At 40.7% G+C, this 26,871-nt stretch overlaps 1 protein-coding gene across 2 annotated transcripts in view; it reads right to left on the bottom strand.

The window, feature by feature from the left end:
- SPATS2 (spermatogenesis associated serine rich 2) overlaps positions 1–26,871 on the bottom strand; it is a 139,987-nt gene that overhangs the window by 37,621 nt on the left and 75,495 nt on the right. For both annotated transcript variants that reach the window (XM_047786538.1, XM_047786537.1), the window contains exons 3-5: positions 12,507–12,586; positions 5,620–5,728; positions 3,479–3,528 (exon numbers count right to left, since the gene is read on the bottom strand). In XM_047786538.1, the coding sequence (XP_047642494.1) occupies positions 3,479–3,528; positions 5,620–5,728; positions 12,507–12,586 (239 nt within the window). The remainder of the gene's footprint in view (positions 1–3,478; positions 3,529–5,619; positions 5,729–12,506; positions 12,587–26,871) is intronic.

Raw genomic sequence — 26,871 nt, 5'->3', positions numbered from 1 at the left:
ATATTGACCCAGCAATTCCACTTCTGGATACATACCCAAAGGAACTGAAAACAGGGTCTCAAAGACATTTTTGTATGTCCATTTATTGATAACAGCTAAAAAGTGGAAGCAACCCAAGTGTCCATCAATGGATGAGTGGATAAGCAAAATGCAGTGTGTACATAAAACGGAATATTATTCAGCCTTAAGAGGAAGAAATTCTGTAATATGTTACAACATGGATGAAACTTGAGAAATTATACTAACTGAAACAAGCTAGTCACAAAAAGACAATTACTGTATTATTTCACTTACAAGAGGTACTTAGAGTAGTCAAATTCTTAGAGACAGAAAGGAGAATGGTGGTTGGCAGGGGCTGAAGGGAGGGGGGAATAAGAGTTACTTTTTAATAAGCAAAGAGTTTCAATTTTATAAGATGAAAGGAGTTCTGGAGATGCATATTTGAAAGATGCTAAGAGAGTAGATCTTAAGATTTCTCATCGTAAGAAAAAAAATTTTTTTGATATCATGCATGATGACGAATGTCAACTAGACTCACTGTGGTGATCATTTCACACATACACACATCACAATACGCACAAATATTGAATCATTATGTTGTACACCTCAAACTAATGTTTGTCAATTATACCTCATTAAAAAAAAAAGAAGTAAAATATAAACCTTTCATGGGCAAATTAGTCCAGATGTTGACTTCCCCACCCCATCCCCCCAAAAAAGAGTTCTGTAATGGTTAAGATGGTAAATTTTATATATGTTTGACCACAGTAAAAAACATTTGGAAAAAAAGCTGCACTACAACATCATTTTCCAGCTATTGGATTAGTAAAGTTCAAAATGTCTGATAACACTGTTTGGACTGATATGGTTGAAAGTGTAAACAGGCATTCTCAGAGTTCCCATTGTGGCTCAGTGGTAATGAACCCGACTAAGAATCCATGAGGATGTGCTGCTCAGTGGGTTAAGGATCCGGCATTGCTGTGAGCTGCGGTGTAGGTCACAGACATGGCTTGGATCTGGCGTTGCTGAGGCTGTGGCTTAGGTCAACAGCTGCAGCTCTAATTGGACCCCTAGCCTGGGAACTAACATATGCTGTGGGTTCGGCCCTTAGCAAAAAAGAAGAAAGCAAAGAAATGCATTCTCATACATCAATTGTGGAAGTACAAAGTGGTACTCTCTATGGCAATCTGGTAATACTTACCAAAATTACAAATACATATACACTTGAACCCAGCAATTCCATTTCTATGAATTTATCTTGGGTGATACTAACACATGCAAAATGATATATGTACAAGCTTATTCACTAAAGTATTGGTAATAATAGCAAAGGACTGTCAACAACCCAAATGATGACCAATAAAAGAATGGCTAAGTAAGTTATGGTACGTCTAAACAGTAGGATGACTACACAGCCATTAAAAAAAAAAACAACAGGAGGAGTTCCCGTCATGGTGCAGTGGAAACAAATCCGACTAGGAACCATGAGGTTGTGGGTTCAATCCCTGGCCTCGCTCAGTGGGTTAAGGATCTGGCGCTGCTATGAGCTGTGGTGTAGGTCACAGACATGGCTCGGATCCCGAGTTGCTGTGGCTGTGGTGTAGGCTGGCAGCTGTAGCTCCGATTAGACCCCTAGCCTGGGAACTTCCATATGCTGTGATGTGGCCCTAAAAAAGCAAAATAAATAAATAAATAAATAAATAAAAAGGAAAGCTCTTTATATAACGACAAAGAATAAGTTCTAAGATATATTACATGAAAAAGAGCAAGCAAAGAGGAGAATATATATTCATATTTGTTTATACATGCATAAAATATCCTGGAAGATACATAAGAAATTGATAATATAGTTTGCTTCTGGGGTGCGGAACCAAACAGCTGGGGGATAGGGATGGGATAAAGATGTCTGAGTGTATTAACTTTTATAGCTTTGCATTTTGAGCCACATGAATATATTACCTATGCAAATACTAAAATTAAAACAAAAAAATCCTTTACCTTTTATTTTGTCAGCCCACAACGCTGCTAGCAATACTTAATTCTATTTCTAAGCCTAGACTGACAGGACTGAATCAATTTTCCCCAAACTCTTTTTGTAACCCTAACAGGAAGACTACTGGATCTCCAGACATAATCTTTTCCTCTCCACAGCTCTCATCTTTCTTTCTCTTAAGTACTTTCTATCATGTGAACTGGCAAGGTTTTCATATTCCCGTCCTATGTATATAATATCTAATACTCATCCCAGTAACTGTTCATGGTCACATCCTTTAATCCTAACAGTTAACCAGACTGGATTTGGGTATTTGAGACTGCCATCTGAAGCCAATTTTCTTTCTCCAAATTTAAAGAAACTAATGTGTTTCCAACACATACTTTTCCAGCTTTATGCATACCTTACATCACTAATAACTTATTATCTTAGTCTAATAACTTAATAAACTGGTGTCCTCCAGTTTATTAACACAGCTACTTATGTTGGATGAAAGCAATGGGAAGAAGTCAAGCAAATATTCAAAGCTACAAGCATGGAGAGGTTCAGGGGAATCTGTAGTAGTATTAAGTTCTTACAAAAAATTCTCAAGCATTATTGGGGCCAAGCCCGGTTCAATCAAAACTTAACAGAACACCTAGTGAAGTGGTTTAGAGTCATCAAGAAAGCATTCCAGAACTCCAACACTAACCTAATACAGACCCCAAAGAGATTTCATAGAGATACATGAATAAATTCATACTTTTAGTATTTTTAGTAAATCCTTTAGTAAAGGAACTAGATATACAGCAAAGAGCTATGGGAAGCATTTTAAGACCACCCAGAATCCTTTGGGGAGAGCGTTTAAGTTTTACGTAGATAAGAGCACTAACTGTTAGACATTGTATTAAGTACATGTACTTGTTCATATTATTCTCCTAATTTAGAGATAAGCAAACAATATTCCCAGGAAACAAAGCCAGTACGTAGTGGAACGGGATAGAAGTCCAGTTTTGACCGACTCCAGAGCCCAAGTACCTTCCACCTCCCTGAACGGGGCCATCAGACCGCGTGGCATAGCGAATAGCAGCAAAGCCCCCTTTAGGCTTTAAGCCAAAGTTCATTAGTATCAGTTACTACAACACAAGTGGTGTGACATAAAAATCTATTTTACCGGATCTGTGACATGAATGATGTTGAAAACCACTAGACTAGACTAGAGAAGCTCTGCTGTCCTTGACATGCGCTCTTGTTTTATTCCTGCCTGATGTTAATACGCCCTCAGCAACTGCACCAAGGCAGTCGTACCACTCCCATTTAAAATCACATGGAGGAGATGATGTGGGACTCGGTGTACAGAGCTGTGTTTCAGTGTCACACAAGAAAACTTTTCTTAACCAGGTAAATTGAAAATGCACATGTAAATCTTTCAAAATTTTTGAAGAACCTAAATTTTTTTAATAATACAAATATTAACATTATGCTTTTAAATGTAATTATCTTTACCTTTTTCTTGCCTGTTACTGTCCATTCTTTGAGTACTTCACTGGCACTACCTGTAAGAAAAATGAATTACAGATTTTTTTCTCCTACCAGATGCATACTCAAGCAGAAACTAAGTGTCCCTGCATTTTGTTATTTCTGGAGAATCTCCAAAGTTCCTAACAGGAGAAATTAAGGCTCAGAGTTCCCACTGTGGCGAGGTGGGTTAAGAATCTGACTTCAGTGGCTTGAGTCGCTGTGGAGGCATGGGTTTGATTTCCTGGCCTGGCACAGTAGATTAAAAGCTGTGGCCAGGTGAAGCTGTGGCACAGGTCGCAGCTGCAGCTCAGATTCAATCCCTGGTCCAGGAACTTCCATATGACTAAGGTGTGGCTATTTAAAAGAAAAAAAAAAAAAAAAGTTAAGGCTCAAGTCTCTGAACGAACGGAATGAGATAATCATATCATGCTCAGCTTTTAGACTATCTGCCCATTTAGAGTCCCCTTCTCCATTTTTTTTCTTTTGCTTTTCAGGGCCGCACCTGCACTTATGGAAGTTCCCAGGCTAGGGGTCGAATCAGAGCTGCAGCTGCCAGCCGCCACCACAGCCACAACAACATGGGATCTGAGCCAAGCCTGAGACCTACACCACAGCTCACGACAATGCTGGATCCTTAACCCGCTGAGTGAGGCCAGGGCTCAAACCCACATCCTCATGGATTCTAGTCGGATTCGTTACCACTGAGCCACGACAGGAACTCTTTCCCTTGTCTATTTAATTTCTTCAGTAAATTCTTCCAAGAAGAGATGAATGTAGCCTGACCATTTTGAAGATTTTTTTGTTTACACAGCTTCAACCAAATATAAAGATGACTGGTTTCGGCCCACGGCAGGCATCCTCTCTCCTCCAGAAGACTGCACACCACCTCAGCTACATTGTTTGAGAGAAAAGTGCACAGTAGCCTAGACCCAAATTCTAACATCATAAGAAAACAGATGATGATGAAGAAAAAAACTTACAGTATTTAGTCCTGTTTATACTGGCAAATTCAGAAAAAAAGAAACAGGGAGACCTATTCTGAGGCTGCTGTTAGTGTTCAATGATGCAATAGCTTTAGGCAAAGTTTGTCCCAAACAAATTATGTTCAAAGAACTTTGTAAAACATTCCTCAACCCTAGAAATCAGAAGGCTTGGCTTCGCCTGCCATTCTTCTGTTATGTTAGATAAGGAAATGCAAACCTATACATTTGAATCACTTGCCAGAGCCAAACTAAATGGTATTGAACGTTGAGTCCCTAAATGGTAAAAGAAAGTTGAGTCCCTAAATTTGCCAACTGTGGCTAAGCCACTGGACTGCTGCTTTGTTATTATTTCTTCTTTTTTTTATTTTTTTGATTTTATGGCCACACTTGCAGCATATAGAAGTTCCCAGGCCAGGCAATGAATCCGAGCCATAGCTGTGGCAATGCCAGATCCTTAAACCCACTACAGCAACCTGACCCACTTCAATCGGATTCTTTTGTTTGTTTGTTTGTTTGTTTGTCTTTTTGCTATTCCTTTGGGCTGCTCCCACGGCATATGGAGATTCCCAGGCTAAGGGGTCCAATCGGAGCTGCAGCCACCGGCCTACGCCAGAGCTACAGCAACGAGGGATCCGAGCCGCATCTGCAACCTACACCACAGCTCACGGCAACGCCGGATCGTTAACCCACTGAGCAAGGGCAGGGACTGAACCCGCAACCTCCTGGTTCCTAGTCGGATTCGTTAACCACTGCGCCACGACAGGAACTCCTCAATCGGATTCTTAACCCACTCCTGTCATTGTTTCTTAAATTCTTATTCATCTCAACTCCGATCAAGTCCCTTATACTATTAGCCACCTAATTTCTTCTTAACTACCGTTAGAGAACATTCTAAGTAAAAGGATGGTGTCTTAGCTTATCTCTTATTCTAGATATCATATAGCTTATAAATGAATTATTTCTAAGGCTGAAAAAGGGAGCTTTAAGAGGTACCTTTTAAAAATGGCGTGACATGCTATGTTATCATGGGGCCTATTATATTATCTATGAAACACCAGATTGCTGAATGAGGGCTGTGGAAGTCTGAAGCAACTTCTATTGGAACAAATATGAACTCATTAAAAAAAACTGAACCAGGATTACCTTCCATGAATGCTTGTACGGTTTTATCCACACAATTATCAAAGTGCTGCAAAACCAGGATAATTTCATTGTTGCTCTTATTGGGAACTATTGCACGCACTGCATTAATCTGAAAAAGAAGACAAGGTCATTTAATTCTAATATCAGTAGGTCAGTTGGAAACTGAGGTCTATTACAGACACTAACAGAGTAATATTTCATTTTTAACAAGCTGTATCAGTCTTTTTCTAAATTTTTAAAAGTTTTATTTAATTACATTTGATTTAAAATGTGGTAATTTCTGCTGTGCAACAAAGTGATTCAGTTATACATATACACATGTCCATTATTTTCAGATTCTATTCCCATATAGGTTATTACAAAATATAGGTTAGAGTTCCCTGTGTTATACAGCAGCTTCCCATTGACCAGCCATTCCATATACAACAGTGTGCATATGCCAGTCCCACACTCTCCATTCCTCCTTCACACCTGTCTCCTGTGGTAACCCTAAATTTGTTTTTGAAGGCTGTGAGTCAACTTCTGTTTTGTAAATAAATTTATTTTTATCATTTTTTTAGATTCCACATATAAACGATATCTGATATCTTTCTCTAACTTGACTTAGTATGATAATCTCTAGTTCCATCCACATTGCTTCAAATGGTATTATTTCATTCTTTTAACGGCTAAGTAATATTCCATTGTACATGTGCACCACATCTTCTTATCCCTTCCTCTGTCAATGGACATTTAGGTTATTTGTCTTATCTACTATAAATGTCCTGCAATGAACATCGGGGTGCATGTATCTCCAATTACTGTTTTCTCCACGGGCATGCCCAGGAGTGTGATTGCTGGATCAAATGGTAGCTCTGTTTTTACTGTTTTCCACAGTGGTTGTACCAATGTATATGCCCTCCAACAGTGTGGGAGGCTTCCCTTTTCTCTGCACCCTCTCCCGCATTCACCGTTTTTATTATTTTTGATGTTAGTCATTCTGACCTTATAGTGGTTTTGATTTTCACTTCTCTAATAATTACTGATGTTGAGCATCTATTCATGTGCTTTTTGATTGTATTTTTTAAGAAACATCTATTTATATCTACCCATTTTTTAACTGAGGTGATTTTTGTTATGTAGAGCAGCATGAGCTGTTTGTATATTTATTTTTTTATTACTCAAATGAATTTATCACATCTGAAGTTGTATATGTATCAGTCTTTAGTGTCAGTGAGGGTATATACAACCATCTCCCTTGGAATGACTAACAGATGAGTGACAACGGCACAAGAAAAATTAATTTCAAAACTTAGAAAAGCAGAACATTTCTATAAACAGAAGATTCCTGCTAGATTTTATTTCAAGAAAGGGTGGTTTCATTTAGGTATCAGGTATTAGTTTAGCATCAACAATTTCTCATTTTTAGCAAACCGTAGAAAGAGGTAAAGTTTAATGAACCACCGCCAACAACTTAAGATTTTTGACTGGCATTTTTCGAAACATTTACTTCATATCATTTTATTGCATAATAATGCTATAAAGATAATGTAAATTATTACAAATGATTTCAGGCATATAAAACACGGTGAACACTCACTACATGACAGCAAGTTTAATAAAATAAAATACAAGCAACTGAAGTGCTCCTGAAGTCTCTCCTAAGTCCCATTTCCCTCCTCTCCACATAGATTTCCTACCTGAACTTGGTGCTATTTCGATACACGTTTTTGTACTTTTATGATGTATGTGGCCACAGGTAATACCTACTACTTCGTATTACATAAATATTTTCATATCCTACATGTCTATATTCAATTTGCTTTTTTCTTGTAACATTATTTTTTTAAATTTTTTTTCATGTTGATAAATTCATCTTACTCATTTATTTTAACTGCTACATGGCATTTTCAATGAATGAATATAGCCAACTTATTCTCATGAATGAATATAACCAACTTATTCTCCTGTTGACATGAACACTTATTATTCTTTCCAATATTTGGCTATTATGAGAAATGCCAAAATAAACATTCCTATGCTTCCTAGTGCTGAACACTCAGTGCCTGTAACAATGCTTAGGAAATTGTGAAAAAAAAAATCGGGCCTTCTGTGAACAGAGAAAGGCTGTCTCTATTGTACATAAACACTATAGAATTCCTAAATAGTAGGGCATCTATAAATTCATTAGAAATGCCAAACTGGAGCGTTCCCTTGATGGCACAGCAGAAACAATTAGGAACCATGAGGTTGCAGGTTTGATCCCTGGCCTCATTCAGTGAGTTAAGGATCCGGTGTTGCCATGAGCTGTGGAGTAAGTCAGCAGCTACAACTCTGATTAGACCCCTAGCCTGGGAACCTCCATATGCTGTGGTGTGGCCCTAAAAAGCAAAAAAAAAAAAAAAAAGAGAAGTGCCAAACTGCCCTTTAGGACAGATATATCAATTCTGTCTCTTAATCCTAAGGTCTATCTTTTTCTTTTGTTCTTTTTTCTTTTTACTTTTTAGGGCCACACCCGCAGCATGTGGAGGTTCCCAGGCTAGGGGTCAAATCAGAGCTGTAGCTGCCAGTCTACGTCACAGCCACAGCAAGTCAGGATGCAAGCAGAGTCTGTGACCTACACCACAGCTCAGGGCAACGCCGGGACCTTAACCCACTGAGCGAGACCAGGGATGGAACCCACAACCTCATGGTTCCTAGTCAGATTCGTTTCCACTGTGCTACAACGGGAACTCCTATTTTATGTCTTTTGAGATTAAAAATATATACTTTACAATAATTGCATATTCTATTGTCATTTTTATATATCAATTTTATATCCAGTTATTTTCATGACTTCATTATAATTTGTTCTTTTCTTGGTTATTCGATGTAGATAATTGCATTATTTACAAATAACTGCAGTATTTTTTTTTCATTTCCAATCCTTAAAATTTTCATTTCTCATCTTATTGAATGCACAATGTGAAACTGGTTAATTCTTCAAGAAGACCAGATTCTTTTTGGTAGGACATGGTAGTTAGAAACTAAGATCTAAGAGCTAGGTATGTTTATTGCTACTGGAGAGTCATTATTTCTAAGTCCTTTCAGTGGCTAGAGCTAGGAAATTTTGCTTTTTATAACATAAGTGCATACTGACATCATCAGTTCAAATATAATATTTAAAGGCTTTTTCTTAAATGGTTTTAAGTATGTATCTCTTTTCTCTAAAACTTTCAGTTCCCCGGATTCTGGTATTTTCTGGCAGCATCTTTTTGGGGGCTCGTCCGGGATCCCATCCAATACATCTGCGCTCACAAGATCTCCAGCAGCAGATTCATGGGATGCCATATCCAGCTCCAGTTTTTGCAGCTGCCCTCTGGAACTGGATGACCTCCTCCTCCTGGTGAAAATATTTCATCACCATAGCCATCATCATGATCTTGATCCTTTAATTCAAACCCTGTATAATTAATTGTATTTCTCATTTCATCACATCCCAATTAAAAGCTATCAACCTTCAAATGGTGATGGAAGGGGTACCCAATGTAATATATCGAAGTAATATATCGAAGCTTACTCAACCGTCCCACGAGTGGAGACCTAACTGCTTTCCCCTAACAACGCCCCTTTTCAGCAGGAAGCAGTCAGGGCGGTTGTCGCCTCCCCCCCATAGTTAGAGTCTCCAACTCTAGAGGGGGGATTGAGGCAGAATATTAACTCAGGTAGTCAGTGTAGGAGCACGGGCTTCAATGCATTCTTTGATATGGCCATTGATTAACACTTGCGGCTTAAGGGCTCCAGGAAGTAACATCCCCACAGGCTTTGTTTACTATAGGGAGTGCACCTACGCCCAGATGGACATTAATCTCTAATCCCCTGTGACTCAGTTTATGGGACGAAAAGGACAAAGAAACTATGAGACTTACAGGACATTTCCACCCCTAGGAACCTACTGGACAAGGACTGAGAGAGGTAACTAAGCAAAACCAATGGGAGAAGACCACGTCTCTCTGGACCCCACAGTGGTACCCCCAGCAACTTCAAGGAATAAAAACCCCTATAGGACAACAGAGAAAGGGGGGGACTCTTCTCTCCCTTCCCAGTAACCTTGGGAGCTATCTGCTTTCCTTTAATAAAAACTTTGCTTGTTAAAAAAAAAAAAAAGTTTTAGTTCCTAAAAACATTAACTTATTTATTGACTTATTTTATTCTGTAATATTCATAAAATAATATTACTAACAAGACAATATAATATTACTACTAATGAATAAAATTTGATTTATTTTTAATTCTTAAATATATCCCTCCAAACATGTACAATAAGAATACTGTGTTCGGGGAGTTCCCATTGTGGCGCAATGGTTAACGAATCTGACTAGGAACCATGAGGTTGCGGGTTCAGTCCTTGGCCTTGCTCAGTGGGTTAAGGATCTGGCGTTGCCGTGAGCTGTGGTGTAGGTTGCAGACACGGCTCAGATCCCGGGTTGCTGTGGCTCTGGCATAGGCCGGCGGCTACAGCTCCGATGCGACCCCTAGCCTGGGAACCTCCATATGCCATGGGAGCGGCCCTAGAAAAGGCGAAAAGACAAAAAAAAAAAAAAAAGAATATTGTGTTCGGGAGTTTCTGTTGTGGAGCAGCAGAAATGAATTCGACGGTATCCACAAGGATGTGGGTTCAATCCCTGGCCTCGCTCAGTGGCTGCGGGATCTGGCGTTGCCATGAGCCATGGTATAGGTCGCAGACTTGGCTCGGATCCTGCATTGCTATGGCTGTGATGTAGGCTGGCAGCTATAGTTCCAATTCAACCCCTAACCTGGAAACTACCATATACCATGGGTACAGCCCCAAAAAGCAAAAAAAAAAAAAAAAATTAATATTGTGTTCAAAAGTCAGTGGGAAGATTCATTCTAATTTACTTTTCCCTAAAGGTGAAATATTTTTAGGATCTCAACTTTATATAAGATCTCAGTTCCAATACCTAACCCAGGACAGGTAGATGTAGGGCCTTGTGTAGTAAAACTCATTTGTTACTGAGACTGGCAAAACACATGAGAGTAACCTAGCTCAGGCTTAACCTGGTTTTTAGTTCCTTCTGTATTTTTGGCCCCTAGGGATTCTCCTTACTTCTTGGGTTCAGCTGTGTATATAAAATGATGCATGTTATTTTTCATTCTGTATTTCTGGGCATTTTATATTAGGAATGTTTTCAGGGTATCTAGTCACCCATACTGCTTGGAAATGAAGCCCTTTTATAAATGAAGAGAAGTATCTTATTCTAGTAATAAGCAGAGTCCGTATTAGAATCTATCTTTTTTAGTATACTTGCTTTCATATCATTTTGTGCTTTTTACGTTTCAGGCTTAACTGATCAATGATAATTTAAAACAATACATGCGGGAAGATATATAATCTATAATCCAAAGAGGACTAATTTGTAATATACATTTTTGAGATGAGCAAAAAAAAACAGGAAATGGGCTTAAGGCAAAACTTCCAGATCACAATGTTAAAGGTAAGATTCTAGTCACTTAAATTGTGAAAGTAGGAATTCCCATTATGGTTCAGTGGGTTAATAACAGAGTGTCCATGAGGATGCAAGTTCGATCCCTGGCCTCGCTCAGTGGATTAAGGATCCAACATTGCTGCAAGCTGTGCCACAGGTTGCAGATGCAGCTCAGATCCAGTGTTGCTGGGGCTGTGGCAAAGGTCTCAGCTGTAGCGCCAATTCGATCCCTAATCCAGGAACTTTCATATGCCACAGGTGTGGCCTTAAAAAAACAAATACAATAAAATGTGAAAGTATTTATATTATTAAACCAATAAATATCTACAACCCCATAACCCACAATATACTTTCAAAAATAAGACACAGAACACACAGAAAGCTTTTAATGTTTTTCTCAAAATATCTCATTAAGGGTTGTATTACTAAAAACAATCTGGTTTTCTTCCAAAGGTATGTTACTTAGAAAATCTATTTCTCCTCTTGCTCCAAAGTCTCCTGAACTTAAAAATCTTCTTCAGGGAGTTCCCATTGTAGCTCAGTGGTAATGAACTCGACTAGTATCCATGAGGTTGCCGGGGATTGAACTCTCAACCTCATGGATACTAGTCGAGTTCATTACCTTGCTCAGTGGGTTAAGGATCCACCGTTGCCATAAGCTGTGGTGTAGGTTGCAGACTGGGCTCAGATCCTGTGTCGCTGTGCTGTGGTGTAGCTGCAGCTTCAATTCGACCCCTAGTCTGGGAAATTCCATATGCTGCAGATGTGGCCCTAAGAATTAAAAAAAAAAAAAAAAAAAATCAGGAGTTCCCGTCGTGGCGCAGTGGTTAACGAATCCGACTAGGAACCATGAGGTTGCGGGTTCGGTCCCTGCCCTTGCTCAGTGGGTTAACGATCCGGCGTTGCCATGAGCTGTGGTGTAGGTGGCAGAAGCGGCTCGGATCCCGCATTGCTGTGGCTCTGGCGTAGGCCGGTGGCTACAGCTCCGATTCAACCCCTAGCCTGGGAACCTCCATATGCCGCGGGAGCGGCCCAAGAAATAGCAACAACAACAACAACAACAAAAGACAAAAGACAAAAAAAAAAATCTTCAAATGAAAAGGAAGATCCTACTCAGATTGTTCCTTAATGAGCTATACACTTAGCCACAAAAATATTATCATATAAATATTAAGATGTCTTCCAGAGAATTTAGAATAAATAATGTATGTGGATATATGCAAAAAAAATTGTGTTTGTACTTCATAGGCTCTGATTCCTCAAAACTTCACGGTAGCTACTCTCTGATGTCCAGTGGCATTCATACAGTTTTGCTCCTAAATTTTTTACTTTCTTAATGAGTTTGTGTAGCTGCTAATTTTATTAGTGCCTAAATATTGTAACAAGACATTCAAGTTCCCTATCCACAGTAACTAGTCATACCTTCTCTTTCATGTTCTCAAAAGTTCCTCCCTGGGCCAGTACAGTATTGGACTGCAAATCAAAAATGAATCCTGATGAATCTGAAAGAATGAAAAGGAAAAAATATATTTGATACGGTCCAAAACTAACAGGTAATCCATCCCCCCAAATGCAAGGGCCAATACTAGCTTCTTTTCTTCCATAAGCAGTTAATAAGAACTTAGTTGCTCTTTTGCAAATTCTATCACACAGATAACTTTTTTTTTTGTCTTTTTGCCTTTTCTTGAGCTGTTCCCGTGGCATATGGAGGTTCCCAGGCTAGGGGTTAAATCAGAGCTGTAGCCACTGGGCTATGCCAGGGCCACAGGAACGTGGGATCCGAGCTGCGTCTGCAACCTACACCACAGCTCACGGCAACGCCAGATAGTTAACCCACTGAGCAAGGTCAGGGATCGAACCTGCAACCTCATGGTTCCTAGTTGGATTCATTAACCACTGCGTCACAAAGGGAACTCCTGTAAAATTACATTTTCATAGAAACTGTCACAGCTTGAGAAAAACACTAAATACATCAACTATATTAGACTGTCCAGTAACCGTTAATATCTCTGTTAACTATCTTTTTTTTGCTTTTTAGGGCCACACCCATGGCTTACAGAGGTTCCCAGGCTAGAGGTCAAATTGCAGCTGTAGCTGCTGGCCTACACCACAGCCACAGCAATGAGGGATCTGAGCCACATCTGCAACTTATGCCACAGCTCACGGCAATTGCTGGATCCTTAACCCACTAATTAATTTAAGAGGTCCTCTAAAAATGTTGCAAATAAACGGCTCAAAGTAAAATTGAACACTAACAAACCTGAAAACGTGAGAATGAGAGCTTCTGTAACATTAATAACAACAGCTCATACGCTTTCCATCTTCTAGACCGCGCCATACTCATCAAGTTCTTAGACTAAGGACTCCTTGAATACACTCGCATTTATGTTCCTGATATAACGCCTGATGAAGCAATGTACCTGAGTTTACCTTACCAGCACAAAATGGGAAAACGCAGTTCAGTGTCAGTAATGAGAGAACAGAGTCTGGCTTCCCTGCTCTTATAAAGAAAGGCTCTCTGCAAATTTAATCAGTTTCTTTATCTGTGACTATGTGATCAGCAAACTACTTCAGCTTTAACACTTGACAATTTTGTCTTAGTCTAACAAGACACAATCCTGGAAAATGTTTAGAGTGCTCCTCAAATGCTGATGTCTATACTTATCATCTGGGGAATTGCAGGTTAAAATGTAGGTTCTGATTCAGTAGCCTGAGATTTTTACTCCCAAGTGGTATCAACAGTGCAGATCCAGTGCACCATACTTCGGAGTGGCTTAGGGGTTGGAGTTTCAACAAAGCAAGTAAAAGGGGAAATTTTGAGAAAAGGGGTTGCTGTGGTCTGAATGTTTGTGTCCCCTCCCCCCCTTCAAATTCATATTTTGAAACCTAAAGTGATAATATAAGTAGGTGGGGCCTTTGGGAGAGTGAGTCCTCAGGAATGGGATCAGTGCTCTTATAAAAAAGATTCTACAAATCTAGAATAAGGATATAAATGGGCTTGTTTGCAGAACAGAAACAGACTCTTGTCTGTCTTGTAAGTTTGTCTTGAGGACAAACTTATGGTAACCAAAGGGGACATGTCGGGGGTCGGGGGGAATGGGCTGGGGGGTTGGGATTGGCGTATTCACACTGTGGCATATGGAATAACTGGCCAACGGGGACCTGCTGTATAGCACGGGGAACTTTACCCAATGTCCTGTGATGGTCTGTGTGGGAAAAGAATCTGAAAAAGAATGGATGTGTGCACCTGTGCAGCAGAAATTATCACAACATTGTAAATCAACTATACTCCAATAAAACTCAAAAAAAATAAAAATAAAAAAAGGCTCCACCAGGTGAGGACACAATGAGAAGCCGGCAACCTGGAAGAGGCCCTCACCAGACCAGGGTGGCACACTGATCTCAGATTTCCAGCCTCCAGAACTGCAAGAAGTAAATTTTTCTTGTTTATAAGCTGCCTAGGCTGTGGTATTTTGTTATGGCACCCTGAACAGAATAAGATAGGGGTATGAAAAATAAGTAATATTCTAGTACACTTTCCAGATATTTTACTATTATTACAGATGTGTTTTAACTAAAGCCTTTTTTACAGCTCAGTCTTTTTTTTCTTTTTTTTTTTTTCCCACTGTGCAGCAAGGGGGTCAGGTTATCCTTACATGTATACATTACAATTACATTTTTTCCCCCACCCTTTCTTCTGTTGCAACAAGAGTATCTATACAGCTCAGTCTTTATCCTGTTTTCAAATACCTCGTAGCTGCTGAGGAAGAGTGATAATTTGCGATTAGAATGGGAACAATATTTTGGCGCTACAGTGGAAAAGAGGATGTGAACAGAGCCTATGTCATTCTAAGAGAAACTGCGCTTGCCAATTACCACTGAACCATGAATTCACTTCAATTTGACCTCCGTAATACTGGCAGTTTTGAGACTGCTACCCAAATGAAAAATCAGGTTACATTTACACAAACTCAGTGTTTAAAGCCTGAGTTTTCTAGATGACTACATAATATGGTTAATTCCCAATTATCTTTATTAATTGGGAAGAGACACAGTACATAAAGACAAAAATCCTATAGAAAATGCTATCCAGCAACTTTCTCAGAACTGCTTTAGGTTATCCTGGTGATATAACGTGACTATTAAAAGTATAGTTGTCCCTTAATATAAAAAAATATATGGGAGTTCCCGTCATGGCTCTGGTTAACGAATCCGACTAGGAACCATGAGGTTGCGGGTTCGATCCCTGGCCTCGCTCAGTGGGTTAAGGATCCGGCATTGCCGTGAGCTGTGGTGTAGGTCGCAGACGCGGCTCGGATCCTATGTTGCTGTGGCTCTGGCACAGGCCGGCGGCTACAGCTCCGATGCGACCCCTAGCCTGGGAACCTCCATATGCCGCGGGAGCAGCCTTAGAGAAGGCAAAAAGACAAAAAACAAAAACAAAAAACATATAACCCAAAGCAATCTACAGATTTAATGAGACCCCTATCAAATTATTCTAAAGCGGAGTTCCCGTCGTGGTGCAGTGGTTAACAAATTCGACTAGGAACCAGGAGGTTGCGGGTTCGGTCCCTGCCCTTGCTCAGTGGGTTAACGATCCGGCGTTGCCGTGAGCTGTGGTGTAGGTTGCAGACGCGGCTCGGATCCTGCATTGCTGTGGCTCTGGCGTAGGCCGGGGGCTACAGCTCCGATTCAACCCCTAGCCTGGGAACCTCCATATGCCGTGGGAGCGGCCCAAAGAAATAGCAAAAAGACCAAAAAAAAAAAAATTATTCTAAAGCAATCCTGAGGGGAAAAAACAAAGCAGGAGACATAACTCTCCCAGACTTCAGACAGTATTACAAAGCTACAGTAATCAAAACAATGTGGTATTGGTACAAAAACAGACGTATGGATCAATGGAACAGAACAGAGAGCCCAGAAATAAACCCAGATGTTTATGGTCAACTAATCTTCCACAAAGGAAGCAAGAATGGAAAATGGGAAAAAGTCTCTTCAGTAACTGATGCTGGCAAAACTGGACAGCTGCATGCAAATCAATGAAACTAAAACACACCCTTACCCCCCACACAAAAATAAACTCAGAATAGCTTAAAGACTTAAACAAGAGATATGACACCATAAAACTCCTAGAAGAGAACACAGGCAAAACATTCTCTGACATAAACCATACAAATATTTTCTTAGGTCAGTCTCCCAAGGCAAGAAAAATAACGAAAATCAGCAAATGGGATTTAATCGAAATTACAAGCATTTTCCACAGCAAAGGAAACCATTAAAAAAAACCAAAAAGACAACCTACGGAATGGGGAAAAAATAGTTGCAAATGATGTGACCAACAAGGGCTTAATCTCCAAAATATACAAACAACAGCAAAAAATCAAACCACCCAATCAAAAAATGAGCAAAAGGTCTAAATAGACATTTCTCCAGAGAAGACATATGGATGGCCAGTAGGCACATTAAACGATGCTCAATATCACTAATTATTAGAAAAATGCAAATCGAAACTACAGTGAGGTACTATTTATAATGCTATCATTAATGGCTATCATTAATAAGTCTATAAATAACAAATACTGGAGAGGGTGTGGAGAAAAGGGAACCTTCTACACTGCTAGTAGGAATGTAAGTTGGTACAACCACTACAGAAAACAGTATGGAGTTACCTCAGAAAACTAAATATGGAACTACCATATGATCCAGCAATCCCACTCCTGGGCATATATCCAGGCAAAATTATAATTCAAAAAAATACGAGCACCCATATGTTCATTGCAGCACTATTCACAGCAGCCAAGACATGGAAACAACCTAAACATCCATCAGCAGATGAACAGATTAACAAGATGTGGTATATATACACAATGGAATACTACTCAGCCATAAAAAAGGAATGGAATGCTCCCATTTGCAGCAATGTGGATGCAACTAGAGATTCTCATGCTAAGTGAAGTAAGCCATAAAGAGAACAAATACTGTATGATATCACTTATATGTGGAATCTAAAATATGACACAAAGGAACCTATTTACAAAATAGAAACAGACTCATGGACAAGGAAAACAGATTTGTGGGAGTTCCCATTGTGGCACAGCAGGTAAAGAACTTAACAGTGTCCAAGAGGATGTGGGTTCAATCCCTGGCCTTGCTCAGCGGGTTAAGGATCTGGCGTTGCCACAATTTGTAGTGTACAAATGCGCCTAGGATCTGGTGTTGGTGTGGCTATGTTATAGGCTGCAGACATAACTCAGATCTGGCTTTGCTGTGGATGTGGCGTAGGCTGGCAGCTGCAGCTGATTCAACCCCTAGCCTGGGAACTTCCATATGCCACAGGTGTAGCTGTAAAAAGAAGGAAAAAAGAAAAAAACAAACAAACAAAAAAAACCCAGACTTGTGATTGCCAACAGGGAGAGGAGAGGGAGTGCGATGGACTGGGAGTTTGGGGTTAATGGATGCAGCTTATTACGTTTATAATGGGTAGAAAATAAAGTCCTACTGTATAGCACAGGGAACTATATCCAATCTCCTGGAAAAGATCATAATGGAAAAAATTATATATATATAAAAATTTTACATATATATATATATGGGGGGGTTGCTGCTGTGGCACAATGAGACTGGCAGCATCTCCACATCACTAGGACACAGGTTTGATCCCCAGCCTGGCACAGTGGGTTAAGGATCTGCCATTGCTGCACATGCAGCATAGGCTGCAACTGTAGCTGGGGTCTGATCCCTGGTCTAGGAACTCCATATGCTGCAGGGGGGCCCAATAAAAGAAAAAAAAAAAAAAGAATTAAAAAAAAAGGGGGGGAGTTCCCCTTGTGGCTCAGTGGTTACGAATCCGACTAGTATTCATGAGAATGCAGGTTCTATCCCCGGCCTCGCTCAGTGGGTTAAAGGATCCGGCGTTGACTTCAGCTGTGTAGGCTGCAGACATGGCTTGGATCTGGCATTGCTGTGGCTGTGGCTGCAGATGGTAGCTGTAACTGCAGTGGCTCAGGTCGATGTGGAGGCGCAGGTTTGATCCCTGACCTGGGAACTTCCATATGCTGTGGGTGTGGCCATAAAAATTAAAAGAACGTGTGTGTGTGTGTGTGTGTGTGTGTGTGTGTGTGTATGACTGAGTCACTGGTGTACAGCAGAAATTGGCACATTGTGAATCAACTATATATATATATATATTTTTTTTTTGTCTTTTGCTTTTGAGGGCCACACTGTGGCAAATGGAGGTTCCCAGGCTAGGGGTGGAATCAGAGCTACAGCTGCTGGCCTACACCACAGCCACAGCAACACGGGATCCGAGCTACATCTGCGACCCACACCACAGCTCATGGCACCACCAAATCCTTTAACCCACAGAGCGAGGCCAGGGATCTAACCCAAAACCTCATGGTTCCTAGTCAGATTCATTTCCGCTGCACCACGACAAGAACTCCTTAATTTTTTTTTTTAATGAAAAAAAGCTAAGAAAAAAAAGTACAGTTGACCCTTGAACAATATGGCTTTGAACCACCTGGGTCCACTCACACATGGATTTTTTTCAATAGTAAATACTACCGTACTATATAATCTGCAACTGCCTGAATACCTGGGTGGACTATGGATACAGAGGCCCAATTACAAGGACTTTCCACAGGGGTCAGCACCCCTAACCCCGTGCTGTTCAAGGGTCAACTGTACTCTCTTCCAATGACATTAATGAACAGTGAGATGCTACAAAGGACATGTCATCCTATTAAAGAGTTAAACCACCAATCCCTTTGAGGGAAAAGAGGGGCTACGTAAAGTAATACAGCATTTGGGGTCTATATTTAAATGAACTATTGGTACTACTAGCTTCTTATAACACCAAATACGTTTCTTGTCTTTTTTTTTTTTTTTTGGTCTTTTTGTCTTTTCTAGGGCTGCTCTCGCAGCCTATGGAGGTTCCCAGTCTAGGGGTCAAATCGGAGCTGTAGCCGCCGTCCTACACCAGAGCCAGAGCAACTTGGGATCCGAGCCGCATCTGCAACCTATACCACAGCTCAAGGCAATGCCGGATCCCCAACCCACTGAGCAAGGCCAGGGATCGAACCCGCAACCTCATAGTTCCTAGTCGGATTCATTAACCACTAAGTCATGATGGGAACTCCTCATTTTTTTTCCTTTAAAAACACACTTGGGAGTTCCCGTCGTGGCGGCAGTGGTTAACGAATCCAACTAGGAACCATGAGGTTGCAGGTTCAGTCCCTGCTCTTGCTCGGTGGGTTAAGGATCCAGCATTGCCATGAGCTGTGGTGTAGGTTGCAGACACGGCTTGGATCCCGCGTTGCTGTGGCTCTGGTGAAGGCCGGCGGCTATAGCTCTGATTCGACCCCTCGCCTGGGAACCTCCATATGCCATGGGAGCGGCCCAAGAAATAGCAAAAAGACAAAAAAAAAATTTAAATTAAAAAAATAAAAACACACTTGATGAAATGAAGTGCAAGGAAAACAAAGGGTACTTCTGCAAACACCTTCAGTTATTGCTCCCCCCAAATTAGCATAAGTGTCATTAGGCTTTATTTGGCATACCAGATGGGATAATGATTAAAAATACATAAAGCAGCTATTTCAGTCAGGATCTCAGCAGGAAACCAATGGCACGCTTAGACTGGGAACTCTGAAGGGAGTTTCATAAAGAGACTATTTTCAAAGGTGCTGGCAGGAGCAGGGAAACCACAAGACAGAGCATAGTACTCCTTCGTTAATAATAGCAACGTATATCCTAGCAGAGGTTTTTAAGAAGGGAAAAGAGGGAGCAATTACTGGAACCCAGAGACAGAGGGCTCTTTCATCTTTGTTTCATCCGGTGTGGAGACGACCACAGGACAACAGTCCTTTAGTCACAGGACACAGTAAGCCCACAGTGAGTCCTCAGGGAAAGACTGTGGGAACAGATACTCCACCCAACTCTCCTCCTGCCTCTGGTCTTCTGCCTATGCTGTCCAGTAGCCAAACCCAACCAGAAGCCTGAAGGCGAGAGAGCCACGAGGTCGACCTTATAGGTCAGCCTCCCAGGACACAAATGTCCCTTCTGTATTTATATTTTAAATCACAAGTTCACCAAAAAGGGAAAGCAATAATTTAACATCTTCATTTGTCCATTCATCAGCTAATATTACCTCTTTTTATTTAAACCAACAACCTGGGAGTTCCCGTTGTGGTGCAAAAGGATCGGTGGTGTCTTGGGAGCGCTGGGATAAAGACTTGATCCCTGGCTTGGAACAGGGGGTTAAGGATCTGGAGTTGCTGCAGCTTGGGCTTAGGTCGCAACTGCAGCTTGGATCTGATCCCTGGCCCAGGGAACTCCATATGCCGCAAGGCGGCCAAAAAAGGAATAAAACCCCCAACAGCTCATGCAGATTCAAAACTCTCCTTCAATGAAGTGGAGCTCAAGTGCCTCTTAACACTATAGGGAAAGTCATTTTTAATTCTGGCCAACAATATTTAGTGATTTAACAATTCTCTTATTTTTTTTTTTCCATGCAAAGAAAGCCTTAGATTTACTTAATTCACTGGCAGGAAATAAAGCAGGATCTCATCCTTCATATCTACCATACGACAGAAGAGCATGTGCACTCCAACAAAAATAAAATATTAAAGAAAAAAAAAGAAGATAAATACAATTCTCAGGCAAGATTCATAAAGGCTATGAGGAACCCTTGAAATTGAGCCTTCTTATTATCATTTACTTTATCAGGAACTATCTGATAATTTCTTGGAATTATTTCAAACAGCACATATTTAGGAACATTTTGGGAAAAGTATGTTATTTACAGTATCACTGACATACTTGTAAACACTGCAGGCTTTGTTATTGTTTTCCCTGGCTTTAAAAATCAGGCAAAAGTTTTCTTTTTTAGTCAATGAGGGTGACACAAAAATATCTGAGTCTGATGATCGCATGTATCAAACTCAACCTGAACAATTTTTTTCATTGAAGTATAACTGACACACACACATATAACATGTAGTTTCAGGTGTACAACATAATGATTTGATATGTTGTGAAATGATCACAATAAATCTAGTTAACATCTATCACTGTACAGTTCGAAAAATTTTTTCTTGTGATAAGAACTTTTAAAGATCTACTCTCTTAGCAACTTTCAAATACGCAGTGCAGTATCATTCATGGCAGTCACCATGCTATACATTACATTCCCAGGACCTATTTTATAACTGGAAGTTCATACCACTTGATCCCCTTTACCAATTTGGCCCTCCCCGCATCCCCTGCCTCTGGTAACCACCAATCTGTCCTCTGTACTTATAAGCTCTCTCTCTCTTTTTAAATTCCTGCATATAAACGCGATCACATGGTTTGTCTTTCTCTGACTTCTTTCACTTAGCATAATGTCATCAAGGTCCATCCATGTTATCACAAATGGCAAGATTTCCTTTTTATGGCTGAATACTAGTCCATTGTGTATACACACCACAGTTTCTTTATCCATTCTTCCATTGATAGGCAGGTTGTTTTTCATATCTTGGCCACTGTAAATCATGCTGCAATGAACATGAGGGTGTATTTATCTTTTCAAGGTGATGCTTTTGCTTTCTTCAGATAAATATCCAAAAGTGGAATTGCTGGATCATACAGTAGTTCTATATTTAATTGGGGGGGGGGGCCTGCACCTACAGCATGCAGAAGTTCCCAGGCCAGGGATCAGACCCGTGCCACAGCAGTGACAGTGCTGGATTTCTAACCCACTGAGCCACCACATAACTCCTATTTTTAATATTTTGAAGAATCTCCATACTGTTTTCCGTGGTGGCGGCACCAATTTACATTCCCACCAATACACAGGGTTCCCTCTTCTCCACGTCCTGGCCAACACCTGCTATTGCTTGTCTTTTTGATAATAACTATTCTACCAGGTATGAGGCGATACCACGTGACGGTTCTGATTTGCACTTTGCTGATGATTTTAGGGATGTGAAACGACATCTCACATGCCTGTTGGGCATCTGTCTGCTATGTCTTCATCGCAACTGAACACATATCTCAACAAACTGTGAAACATAGTCTACTTCTGTTTTTAATTTATAATTTAACCTAAAGATCATAATTTAGTTGGCCAAAAGTTTTGGTTACAGTCACAACTCTCAGGATGGTCATTATAAAAAAAGAAAGACAGAGAACAAGGATTGGTGAGGATGTGAAGAAACTGGAGCCCTCACACACAGCTGGTGGGAATGTAAAACGGTAGACAGCGGCTGTGGAAAGCTACACGGCGGTTCCTTCAATTATTAAACATAGAACTATCATATGATACAGCAATTCCATGGCTGGGCATACACATAAAAGAACTGAAAGCAGCAACTCCAACAGATATCTGTATACCCATGTTCACAGCAGCATTACTCACAAGAGACAAAAGGTGAAAGAAACAAAATGTCCATTATAGATGAATGGATAAAGAAAATGTGGTGTATATATATACACACAATGGAATATTACTCAGCATTAAAAAGGAAGAATAAATAAAAATTTTTTAAAATAAAAAGGGGGAGTTCCCGTTGTGGCGCAGTGGTTAACGAATCCAACTGGGAACCATGAGGTTGCGGGTTTGATCCCTGGCCTTGCTCAGTGGGTTAAGGATCCAGCGTTGCCATGAGCTGTGGTGTAGGTTGCAGACACGGCTCGGATCCTGTGTTGCTGTGGCTCTGGCATAGGCCGGCGGCTACAGCTCCAGTGCGACCCCTAGCCTGGGAACCTCCATAGGCCACAGGAGGTGGCCCTAGAAAAGGCAAAAAGACAAAAATAAAAAAATAAAAAATAAAATAAAAAGGAAGAAAATTCTGACTCAAGCTCCGACACAGATGAACCTTGAAGATACCATGCTAAGTGAATTAAGCCAGTTACAAAAGGACTAATACTATATGATTCCATTGACACAAGGTACCCAGAGTAGACCAAGAAGGTAGGGAGTTCCTGTTGTGGCTCAGTGGGTTAAGAACCCAACTAGTATCCATGAGGATGTGGGTTCAATCCCTGGCCTCACTCAGAGGGATAAGGATCCCACCACTGCCACAAGCTTCAGTATAGATCACAGATGCTGCTGGGATCCTGTGTTGCTGTGGTTGTGGTATAGGCCAGCAGCTACAGCTCCGATTCCACCCCTAGGATGGGAACTTCCATATGCCGCAGGTGTGGCCCTACAAAGGGGAAAAAACAAAAAGAAAAAGAAAGAAAGTAAGAGTTGCCATTGTGACACAGTGGGTTAAGGATCCAGTGTTGCTATAGCCATTGCAGCTGCAGCTCACATTTGACCCCTGGCCCAGGAACTTCCATATGCCAAGGGTTTGACCAAGAAAAAAAAAAGGAGGTAGAATGGTGGTTGCCATGGGCTGGGGCAGGGGGGAGAAAAGGGAAAGCAAGTTATCAATAGATATAGTTTCAATTTTGCAAGCTGAAAAACCTGTGCAGATGGATAGTGGTGATGGCTGCACAGCAATGTGAAAATATGCCACTGAACTGTAAACTTAAAAATAGTTAAAATGGGGAGTTCCTGTTGTGGCACAGCAGAAATGAATCCAACTAGTAACTCTGAGGTTGTGGGTTTGATCCCTGGCCTCGCTCAGTAGGTTAGGGATCCAGTGTTGCCATGAACTGTGGTGTAGGTCCCAGATGCAGCTCAGATCCTGCGTTGCTGTGGCTGTGGTGTAGGCCGGCAGCTGTAGCTCTGATTCAACCCCTGGTCTGGGAACTTCCATATGCAGAGGGTGCAGCCCTAAAAAAGAAAAAAAAAAAAGTTAAAATGGTAAGTTCCCATGTGATGCAGCAACTTAAAGATCCAGCGTTGCTGCAGCTGTGGCACAGGCCACAAATGTGGTACGGGTTCGATCCCTGGCCTGGGAACTTCCGCATGCCATAGGTGCAGCCAAAAGAAAGGTTAAAAAGGTAAATTTAAAAAAATAATAAATAAATAAAGGTAAATTTTAGGTATGTAAATTTTAGGTATGTAAATTTTACCACAATTAAAAAAATTTTCAAGTTCTAATTATAAAGAATGTTAATGAAAGGAAAATAGCTTTTTTTCTAATGAAAAATTTTAAATGTAAGGATCCCTTACTAAGATTCCAAATTAATTCCTACAATAAATACTTGGGAAGCACATACCATGAGCCAAGCTAGGCATTGAAGATACACTGGTTAACAAGACCTCTATGGATCCTGCTCTGTGTTTTACAGCCTAGTACAAGAGACCAGTAAAAATTAATTATCTATATAATGATAACAACTATACATTAGCTTATTAAATTGCACAGTGCTACATACATATACTAGACACCCACAACACTATTATGTGTTGTAGATTCTTAAAGCTCTACTACTTAGCGTCCTACCCAAAAAGGTTTATTAACAGAGCTAATGTTATGAAGACACAGTAAGGCTCTTTGAAAATACTGAAGTGAATTCAATCTGATTATCAATGAGAAGACAGTTTCCAAGATACCTCATAGAGGGGACAGGCTTATTTCACTTAGCATAATATCTTCAAGGTACATACATGCTGCAGCATGTACTAATTATACTTTTAATTTAATAGTGTCCTTGAAGATTATACTTCTTTTTTTTTTTTTTTTTTGCTATTTAGGGTCTTGCCTGTGACATATGGAAGTTCCTAGGCTAGGGGCTGAATCAGAGTTGCAACTGCTGGCCTACACCACAGCCACAGCCACAGCAACGAGAGATCTAAGCCATGTCTGCGACCTATACTGTAGCTCATGGCAACAGCGGATCCTTAACCCACTGAGCGAGGCCAGGCATCGAACCTGCATCTTCACAGATACTAGTCGGCAACATACTGAACCACAACAGGAACTCCCTATAACATCTATTCTTGATCTGCAAAATTCTACTATTAATTGGCAGCTTTACCCCCTTCCTTGACAAAGCAAGAAAGCTTATACCCCTCCAGACTTATAGGCCACTGATGCTATGTATATTAGTCTTTATATATTTTAAAATATTTAAAAATATATATTATTTTATACAATCAATACTCATTCAGATTTTGCCCAAAACTTATGGATTTCATTGCTGTTCATGCTGTCTGGCACCTCCAGCCTTCCAACTGGGTCATGTTTCTTCTGTATTTTGAATACCTCTGATGGTGATGGTTTTTGTTATGGTTTATTTTGGGGGTTTTGTTGTTTAAACCATTTGTTTCCTCTTTATTCCAAAAGCGTATTTCACTGTAAATGACGTGTACTGAATGTGCAGACTGGCAGCTATTTTTATTCAGTCTTTTAAAGATATCATTCCACTGTCTTCTGGCTTCTATTGTTTCTGTTGAGAAGTTTGCTCATGTGGTCCTTTCAAGATTTTATTTCCCCCCTTCTGGCTGTTTTTAAGATTTTCTGTTTTAACTTCCTAGAAATTTTACTATGATGTTCCTAAGGTTAAATTTCCTTATATTTACTCCGCTTGTGATTTGTAGCACCTCTTGAATCTGCAGCTTGATGGTATTCATCAAATTGAGAAAGTTAGCAACGTCTTCTCCTCATTCTTCCTTGTTCTCTTTCTCCTAGGGCTCCCATTACGTACATGACAGAGCTACCTCTGTAGCCTCTGTCTTTTAACCTCCTCTTCAGTACTTCTCTCATCTTTTGAATTTCCATGCATCATTCTAGTTTGTTCTAACTTAGACTGCAGTTCATCTGAACTCTTTTCAGATGTTATGACTCTGGTTTTAAAAGCATACAATGAGTTCTTGGTTTCAATTACTGTATTTTTCAGCTCTAAAAAAAGCAATAAAAAGTAGTTTTCGGAGTTCCCGTCGTGGCGCAGTGGTTAACGAATCCGACTAGGAACCATGAGGTTGCGGGTTCGGTCCCTGCCCTTGCTCAGTGGGTTGACGATCCGGCGTTGCCGTGAGCTGTGGTATAGGTCACAGATGTGGCTCGGATCCCGCGTTGCTGTGGCTCTGGTATAGGCTGGTGGCTACGGCTCCGATTGGACCCCTAGCCTGGGAATCTCCATATGCCACGGGAGATTAGCAAGAAATAGCAAAAAGACCAAAAAAAAAAAAAAAGTAGTTTTCCAGGAGTTCCCTAGTGGCTAAGTGGGTTACGGGTCTGGTGTCATCACTGCTGTGGCTGGGGTTTGATCCCTGGCCATGGAACTTCTGCAGGCCACAGGTGTGGCCAAAACAAACAAGGAAATTTTTTTTCCAGTTTTCTGTTACATTTCTCCAAATTGTCTTCACTTCCTTAAACCTTTTAAGAATAGTTACTTTAAGTCTGTTTCTGAGAAGGCCAATATTTGGGTCTCCTATGTACCATTTCTATGTCTATTGTTTCTCATCCATATTGTTATAGTTTCATTGCCTCTTGTTTCTAATTATTTTTTATGTACTAAATACTCTATTTTTATTTTTTTTTTATTTCTTTGTCTTTTTGCTATTTCTTTGGGCCGCTCCCGCGGCATATGGAGGTTCCCAGGCTAGGGGTCGAATCGGAGCTGAAGCCACCGGCCTACGCCAGAGCCACAGCAACGCGGGATCCGAGCCGTGTCTGCAACCTACACCACAGCTCACGGCAACGCCGGATCGTTAACCCACTGAGCAAGGGCAGGGACCGAACCCGCAACCCCATGGTTCCTAGTTGGATTCGTTAACCACTGCGCCACGACGGGAACGCCAATACTCTATTTTTAAAATCTAAGGTGAAAGTAATTTGCGCGGTTACCTTCTTCCAGAGCGGGTTTGTCCGCTTGTACCAGGGCACCTACAAAACTGCAAATCAGGTGC

The sequence above is a fragment of the Phacochoerus africanus genome, chromosome 7 (genome assembly GCF_016906955.1).
Source record: "Phacochoerus africanus isolate WHEZ1 chromosome 7, ROS_Pafr_v1, whole genome shotgun sequence".
NCBI classification, from domain to species: Eukaryota; Metazoa; Chordata; class Mammalia; order Artiodactyla; family Suidae; genus Phacochoerus; species Phacochoerus africanus.
Note: the sequence above shows the minus strand (reverse complement) of the source record. Positions and strands in the feature narration are given on the sequence as shown.